Source organism: Alligator sinensis, unplaced genomic scaffold, assembly GCF_000455745.1.
Source record: "Alligator sinensis unplaced genomic scaffold, ASM45574v1 scaffold686_1, whole genome shotgun sequence".
Taxonomy (NCBI): Eukaryota; Metazoa; Chordata; order Crocodylia; family Alligatoridae; genus Alligator; species Alligator sinensis.
Genome location: NW_005842760.1, coordinates 253,900 through 262,924, shown reverse-complemented (window position 1 = coordinate 262,924; position 9,025 = coordinate 253,900). Strand labels below are relative to the sequence as shown.

At 45.3% G+C, this 9,025-nt stretch overlaps 1 protein-coding gene across 1 annotated transcript in view; it reads left to right on the top strand.

Moving 5' to 3' along the window:
* The window catches only part of SLC39A13 (solute carrier family 39 member 13), a 19,843-nt gene extending 11,755 nt beyond the window's left edge, over window positions 1-8,088 (top strand). Inside the window, exons 7-10 of the mRNA XM_006034648.3 lie at window positions 261-311; window positions 592-724; window positions 933-1,032; window positions 2,327-8,088. Coding sequence (XP_006034710.1) covers window positions 261-311; window positions 592-724; window positions 933-1,032; window positions 2,327-2,402 — 360 coding nt within the window. The 3' untranslated portion in view covers window positions 2,403-8,088. The remainder of the gene's footprint in view (window positions 1-260; window positions 312-591; window positions 725-932; window positions 1,033-2,326) is intronic.
* The last annotated feature ends 937 nt before the right edge of the window (window positions 8,089-9,025 follow it).

Here is a 9,025-nt window from a genome sequence, read left to right as displayed (position 1 = left end):
GCAGTAGACCAAATTCTTAGTAGATGCAAATAAGGGGGATGGCTCGCTGAGCCCTTTCAGACCAGGAAATCCTGGTCACCTGTACTAGGAAGCAGGAAATGGTTCTCTCATACACCCCTATGCTGAGTCCTTAATCTAGGGCAGCCATAGTTTGTACAGTAAGGGGGGAGAAAGGTTTTGAGCAGGCACCTGCTGCCTGTACTCTTAACCCCACTAAACTAGAAAATCACATTCAAACCAACTTATTTTATCTCCTACAGGTTGGGGTTCTAACCACCATGGCAATCCTCCTGCATGAAATACCACATGAGGTGAGAGGGTTCTGTAACCTACTATCAGGGGAGAGCTACAGGGGTGCTCTGTTTATGGCAGGAGGTTTGGGTCTTGTCTGTAGCAGACAGCAGTGCTCCATATCCAGGAAGAAGGCTGGGAGAAGTTCTCTGCTTTCCATCCATCCTCTTGGTCCTTGGAGGAGCTGTTACCTTTTGGTACTGACTCTAACCTGTTATGTTCCCCCTCTTGAACTCTCTTTCTTGCTGGTGTTGGCTTTTATGCTTGGGATCAATAACCACTGACTCTGGGTTCCCTTAGGTAGGAGACTTTGCCATCCTGCTCCGGGCTGGGTTTGACCGCTGGAGTGCAGCCAAGATGCAGCTTTCCACAGCTTTGGGGGGAATTCTAGGGGCCTGCTTTGCAATCTGTGTTCAGTTACCTAAAGGAGCAGGTAAGTGTAACTGGGGCTATAGGGGGAGCACTTATTTACTGTCATATCCCTTTGTGTCTTGTTGCCTTTCTGGCAGACAAGGTTTTTTGGGTAGATGTATATATCTTTTAATAGACCAACTGAATAGTTGGAAAAAATGTCTTGTTGCCTTTCTGTTTTTTTAATCTTCCTTTGACATTATTAATAACAATTTCCACTGTCTGTGCAGGAGAAACCGTAGCTTGGATTCTTCCATTCACCTCTGGGGGATTTCTGTATATTGCCTTGGTGAATGTCGTGCCTGATCTCCTGGAGGAAGAGAATCCTTGGTAAGTGCTCCAATAGAGATAAAGAAGAGAGCAAGCTAATAAACCTCCCTGGACTCCACACTTCTGTTCCTGGGAGCATGTGAGTGCTCTTCCTAAATCCTGTGAGCATGTCAGATGGTACCTAGACAGACTACTGTGCTCACTTTATGTTCCAGAAGATTTGCTAGTTGATACTGGGCACAACAATTGAAAGCTACTTCAGCCTATCCCCAGTGTAACATGCTGGCTTCTACATGCTTTGAGCTAGCCTGCATGTGTGACTGGATTAGGATCCTAGAGTTTAAATGAAACAGCAGTGTACGGTTCCATTGAAGCTGTTGCCTATCCCCTGCCCTCTGGGTGTCCACTCCTCCCTTTCTTCTCTCCAGTGCATTGCTTTAATGTTTATCATCATTTGGTAGGAAATTGGTATTGACAGGGGGAGGTGGGTCCCACATCAGGTGGTGTTTGGCTCCAAATGGGTTCTAACTGCCCAAACTCTGTGATCTGTATTGATTTATTTTCAGGGTGAGGAGTACAAACACAGGCAGGACGTGTGCACCTATCTTTTAATACATGCTGGACTATACACAATACTTTCAGTGCTTGGGTAATGCAGCAATAGTTATATATTTTCATCCTTCATACAACACATACTCCCTATGAGAAGAAATAATTTTTCAGCAGATGAATTTGTCACAGGCTTTCAGTGGAGAACACTGAAACAAGTGGCAGAACTGGTGCATGTGCTTCATTATTACTCTTTTACTCTTGCTCCCTCTACTAGCCTTTTCATTTCCAGTTACGTTTTAAACCACTTAGAAGTTCCCATTGCAGGGAGCTAGGAACTATTCTCTGTCAGAGAGACTGCAGACTAGTGTGACTTCACAATTCCCATTTTCCACCACAACATTTTCCTTCCCATTTCAGTATGCTCCCTTGATTTTACAACCCCTCCACACTTGCTTTTCTGAAATCCAATCTGTTTATGTTACTATATTCACTGGCAAACCCATTACTGTTGTTATTGGTACTGAACTTTCACAGTGATCACTGTACTGGAAAGCATTCTTGCTGCTTCCAATATCCAGTTGTGCCTCCTGTTGGACTTATTTCTCAGCCCCCTCACTGCATTGGAAAAGGAAGTGTTGCAGACATCTGCTGCTCTCCTAAAGTTGGTCATCTTGTCCTTGTGCCAATTCAGTGATGAATCTGGAGGTGCAAAGAGTATAGGAGATGGAACTCTAAAGCCTCTGAGCTAATGTGGACTTGGACTGGTGTCTGACCCACTCTAATTCTATTGTTTCTTCCCCAGGAACTCCCTGCAGCAAGTCCTTCTCCTGTGTGCAGGCATTATGGTCATTGTGTTGCTCTCAGTCACTATAGAATGACCTCCGCTCAGACATTATGGCACTTCCCAGAACTGCTGCATTGACTCTGATTTGTTACAAAGCAATAAGGAACACTAATGTAACTTCCTGTATATCCATGTGTGGATCTGGCTGCTAGCGTGAGAGGCAGGTGACAAAGGAGTCATTAGACATGCTGGACTCCATCCCCTGGCTCTTTTATTCGTGCTCCATTAACATCCGACAAACTGGGACTTCCAAAGTCATCATTCTTTGGAGCAGAAGACTTTGAGGAGCAAAAATGAACTAAACAACTACTCCAAGGGGAATGGAGTTTTTCATTCTGGAGTAAAAACGTAATGGAACTGTACTTCCCAGGATCCTGCGTAAAGATCCCTGTAGCTGGTGAAGAGGCAGGGTCTATTTGTCACCTTAGACTTGGGGAGAGAATAAATGTCCCAAAGCAGCTGCAAACCACTAGCTTTCACCAGCGCAACCCTTTTAGCAGGAGCAAAGGTGCTATCAAAACCCCTGAGATGCAGAGGAGTGGAGAACAGCCATCTCCCTCATTTACCAATAGTGTTGTTTATAAGAGAGTGTCAGCCTTGGTAATCCACTTCTCTGGCTTCATTTGCCATAGTTTGATGTCACAGTTGGGTCAGATACTGGGGCAGTTGGGATGAAGTTGGGGTGGTCATGCTCAGTATGGGAGTCTGTTTGCCTCAGCCTTAACCCCTCCAGCAGTTCAATACAGCCTGGGTTCTTATTTGGAAAAAGGCAAATAAATACTTCTGGTCAACCCAAGCAGTCAGTTCACCTATATCTGGGGAGAGAGTCACTTAGTAACTGCTGGCCATGTAAATCCTCTCCTCAGCTGTATGTAAGTGTAAGCAAGGTCTGTGCTCTGATCTCTGTGAGAAGAGATAGAGAAAAGAGAACATGCTGACTATACATAAAGAAAAAGATAAAGCAGAGAAAATTGTCTGTACACGTAGTAAAGAGAAACAAAAGGGTTCAAAAAATGAAAAATTAATCTGAAATCACTGTTAGCTAAGCTGGAATGAAGAAAGAAATGAGAGGCTGACAGCATCATGCCTGTAACAGGAATTTTGTTCCATGGTGTTTATTCAATTTGATGGTCATTTAAATAGACAAGTGAAATTTAACCTGACTGGTGGAGGTGACCAGCTCCAATACCCCTGTTTGTGTTTTTCAAAGGCACGCTATCCCTTAGGCCTTGTCTACATAAGAAAGTTGTACTGATTTTAACAAAACCTGTTTTTAAACCAACAGAGTATAATTAATATAATCACTTTGTTACAGGTATGAAATGCGTGCCCATGGCTAGAGGTATAAAACTGTCTCAAACTAGTCGCTCCCAAAGGGTGTGCTGCAGCCTGCTAATGTGCTGCAAGAGCAGTGAAAGCGTGATACAAGAAATGAGCTGGATCAGGCCACAGCTGTGCTGACCCATGGACCAGTGACTGAAGTGTGTTGCCAATTTTAATCCAGGAAAAAAAGTGTGCCCCAGGTATCAAAAATGTGGTAAACACTACTCTAAACAGAGTTTATTAAAATCAGAACAACATACTGGACTATACAGGGCCTTACTGAAAGTGCTCTTTCCTGTTACACTTCAGTATGTCTAATGCTCCTGAAGAGGTGAGTCTGAATCAGAGTAACAGGCCAGGCCTAAAGTGCTGCCAAGAGCAGGTGCCCTCTATTTCTTTAGAACAGGGGTGTCAAAAGATACGCATCACAGGCTGGATGTGGCCCATGGAACCGTACGATCTGGACCATGGGTCTCGGGCTGAGCCTGCATGCCACATGTGGTTTTGTGCTTGCCCCAGCCACGTGCTACACAGTGTGCAAGGCTGCCACCATCGGCCTGTGGAGCTGTCTCCATCGGTGCTTCATGCAGCACTGACCTGGTCTGGAGCATACGCTGCATGCAGTGCCTGTGCTGGACCAGCTTTGCAGGCTGGCTTTGAAGCTGATCTGAATCAGGCCCACAAACTGGTCCTGTGCATTGGCCGCTGGTCCTACACTCCTCATTCATTGGCTGCTGGTCCTACACTCCTCACTCCCACAGACTGGTCCTACACTCCTCATTCAGTAACGGGGCTGGATGAATTTGATATCCCTGCTTTAGAACATGGGTGTCAACCTCACCCCTCCTCATAAGTTGGATCCAGATGCAGTGGTAGAGCAAGTGGCAGCAGCATGGTAAGCATTGGCCTTGGTACAGGAAGCAACATGACCATTGCTACAAACATGAATTTCCAAAAGGACTCTCCATACCCCAGATTTTGGCACAAGTCCCTGCCCCAAATTCCTGATTCCTCAGGCCACTGCTTACCCAACAACATGGCTCCACGGGTTGGATCTGGCCCATGGGCAGTAAGTTTGACACTACTGTTTTAGAGCTCTTGAACTTTGATCTTTTCCATGGTAGCTTACAGGCTACCTTCTGGAGAGAGCCTGAGAGCTGCTGCTTGTAGTTCCCTCCATACAGGGACCATTAAAATATCTTCAGCTTTTCTTTAACCCACCTTGTATCGTGAACCAGATGTACTGCAGCCACGAGAGAGGCTATTTCAGTGCAGCTTTCATGTACAGTTGAAAGCTGCCTTTCCATGACAGCTGCTGTCTACATCCTCCAGCTGTCATGTGCTCCAGTCCAGCATCCATCTCTCTTTCCAAGCAGCTGTGATGATTAATAGTTCTTAGGTACTCAGTTCTGTTGCTCTGTGGCTGTTTTCCTGGAACTTGGAGCTAAACCAAGCCCTTGGTGTGGAAGTTGAAGAAACATGTCTGTGTACAGTGACATTGTCCAACATTATTCAAAACGTTTTGTTAAAAATCATGATGACATCCAAGTCAAGTGCATTGCAAGATGAGTACCCAGGGTTTGGTGCTAGTATACCGGTGCTGGGTTTGGCTTAGAATGCAAGCCTCAGTGCAAATTCAGTATTCAGGAATGCAAAGTGGATGACACCAAAGCATTAATCTCTGAACTGTTTCTACTGGCTGGCAGCCCAGGCCTGGCCTCTGTCTACAGGTCTTGGGAAGCTGCACCCGCTGGGTTAGCCTGGGGCTCTGGGAGGGGCTGATTAGCTGTTCTGCTGCAGGCAGCACCAGCTCTGAGCCTAAAGGGTAGGTGCTGTGGCAAGGGACAAATAGTCACTCTGCCATGTTTGTCACTTTTGGAAATGCAGAGAGAATCCTATTTTCTAGCTTTATTTTTCCAGCTGCTCTTATGCGTTTTCCCATTCGTCTGTATTGATCTGATCTGCATGGAGACAATAGAGATGAAATAAATGGTTTTGAGTATGTCTGTGGTTTTGATAAGCAACTTTTTTTCATTTTATGCCCTGCGGATCACAGAGCAAAACCCCTGACCCTGCTGTTATCCATCCTCTTCGTAAGCCCTTGTCATGCTATCTAATCCTGAAGCCTTCACTTCTGAAAGCTCCTCAAGTCTCAAACCATTATTATGCCTGCTGTTATAACATGTACATGGATCAGCAGGGATGTGGTCTTATCACTGTTGTCTTACAATATGTGTAGTCTGTGATGCATCTGCAGAGTGTGTAACAAGAATTTTTTCAACCCAGGCAGTACATATATGACAACCCACAGTCTAAATTATGTGATATCCAAAGTTTACTAAGGAAACTTAGTAAAAATCTCATGGGAAGATGTTTTTCTATTCTCCAAATAAGAACAGATCAGAGCGGGTAAGATGTGGTGCCCTAAAAAGGTAAGATCCCTCTTAAAGTGTTATCAAGTGATAAGAGCATATGTTGTTACATACTTGACATAAAATCCTGAAGAACAAAGATGGGAGAGGTGATTACAAGGAGTTGATCTATGTTGGCTGTACGTTTGTTGGGTTAGGACAAGGCTGTCCAAGTTCTTATAAGCCAGGGGCTACAGCAGCAGGGGCCACAGCACTGCTCACCTCCCCAGCTGCTAGCTCCCTTTGCATTACATGGGCAGGCAGTCTCCTCAGCTACTGCAGCACACAGGTGGGCAGGCAGCCTTCACCTCCCAACTGCTGCACCAGGCAGGTGGGTAGCCCAAGTGAAAGCAGGAAAAAGGGAAGCCTGGAGACCCCAACAGCAGCAGAAGGAGCGTTGGGGCTACAGATAGGATCCCTTGTAGGCCACCAATTGGACAGGCCTGTTTTTAGGAAATGTCAGATATCTTGACTTCTGTGAAGTTTAGAGAGGATTGCTGGGATAATTCCAATTCATGGATCTTCCATTTAATCTTTAGAAATGCTTCTTAATTACAGATGTAACTAAGCTTCTGATATGACTTGTGCACGAATATCTCTAAGAATATCAACTCTGCAACTTCCCTTTATGACTGTAAATCACTAATCAGAGAGATCACATCTGCACAAGAAAAGCCAGCCATTGCAGAGAACCCTTGTTAAATTGTGGTTAAACCATGACCACAGCTGTCACAGAGTTCCCAGATGCAGCTAGGTCTTTTATATGATGGTGAAGAGGGACAGCTGTCTTCTGAGCAGGCTCTCTGTGTGTAATATGGCTATGTAGACTGATTTCTGGTTGAGGGCCTGCAAGAACTAAGAAGGAAAAGAGAATTCTCTCCGTGTCAGGTCTAGCACAAGCAGGACAATCTCAGAGATAGCATGCCTCAATCTTCCACTGTGATGGCATTTTCACTTGGTTCATGACCTCCATCCTAACCTGAGCCCAGCCACTGCAACTGAATTTCGGTGAGCCTTGGAACCTCTGGTTTGAGAACTGCTGTTCTAGAACATGCATGGTTCTGTTCCTGAGAGTAATTTCTATTGTGAGGGTGAATAAGACTTTTTTTAAAATCCAACTAATCAAGTATTGTCCAGAAAATGGTTAAACAGACCTTTCAAGCCTATAATTTTGATTTGTAAAAGCAACGTCCTAACAACTGACTTCAGGGAGCAATCAGTTTGCAGCTAGAGCAGTGGGACTCAACCTTTTTTGGACTTGAGGCACCCCTCTAACTTTTGTGAATTGAATGGCACCCAAATAAAAAAAAAACGAATTTGTTTATTACAGTACTTATGTCCTTACACAGGGGCAGGGCAGTATGGGTGCCAGATCATCTAGGCGTGGACAAGCCTGAGCCAAAATAATCTGCTTAATTTATCTGCTTGCCTTTTCACACCTTGCTTATCTCCTAACGCTTTACAGACACCCTTCATCCAATAGCACCCCAGTTAAGAATAATTGAACTAGAGGAATAAGTCCTATGAAACAGCCAGAAGCAGAAGGGATGTTTTTGCCTCTGGACATGTATTTAACTAGTGACTCAGATGTAGCCTACATTTGACTGCATAAAATAGATTGGTATTTTCTGCTTTTTAGGCCTCATTTCCCATATGGTGGTGGGTGAGAGAGCACTATAAACAAATGCAGCTGCTGCTTTTTGTATCTTGTTGATATATATAAATCAGGCTTGAGCCACTGCTTCTTGCAGTACCAGCAGTGCTAGTCTGCCCCCTTGGGATATGACTATGTATGCCAGGCAAGTCACCAGCCCTTCCAGAAAGATGTGGGGGGAACTTAACCCAGGCCTCTGCCCTGAGCCACAAGTGTTCCTCCTGATGATGTAATCTTTTTTATGTAATCTTTTTTATGGTATATCTAGCTTTTGCAAACTATATCTAACTGAATACTTAAGGCAAGTTGCAGATGCTGGGAGGGGTGTGGCATGTGTGTGTTAAGAGATGCTTGCAGAGCACAGCGTGTGGGATGCAGAGGATTCCTGGAATGCCTCCCTAACACCAGCAGGATAGTGTCTCCCTGACACTTGTAAGATAGCAAGAAGTTCAGAAAAAGGTCTCATTATAATGCTAAAAATCACACCCCTGGGCAGGGCAAAAGTATGTTAATGAAACATATATGTATGTAAATGAAATACATGGCTAAAACATAGGTATAGAGACATGCTCAGTAGAGAACGTCTTATGTCAGTGGCTTGTAACCAATCACTGAGCGATACACTTGCAAACATATGTATAAAAGGTACCCAAAGGTAGAAACCGGTGGTGCTTGCTTTGCAAACGATTGCCAAGCACCCCTCTCTGCGCAGACTGGAAACAATAAAGATTAAGTTGGATCCTCCACCCCTGTGTGTTCATTGGCAATAGCGCACCGGGCACGAACTCACACTGTCCGTTGGGAACACCAATTTGGCGACCCAGATGGGACTCTATTGACCGCCTTGCCCGGTCCACCTCCTCCGCTCCGGCAACGGCTGTGGACGGCACGAGGGCCAGGCGCCACCAGCCTTTTTCGTCGGAGGTCTGACTGTCTCCTGGTTGTTTGACGGAGCCGTGGAGGGGTACAACGGCGCAGCGCTCGGAGGACCAACTTAATCTGACGGGACGAGGGAGGTCTCAACGGACTGGTGAGTGTCTCTTTTGATTTACGGATAGGTTAAGTAAAAGAGGCGGCTTTAAAAGTTCCGACCGTGTAGACGCCCTAGGAGAGTGAGATCGGGTGGCAGTCCCGTGAACTCCCTTTAATCAGTTTGGTTCGGAGGCTGAGCGGCGGTCGCCGTCTGGTAGTTAGATAATGGGAAGTAACCAGTCTAAGATCCCACCCTGCAGTCCCTCAGGATGCATTTTGAAAAATTGGCCAAAGTTT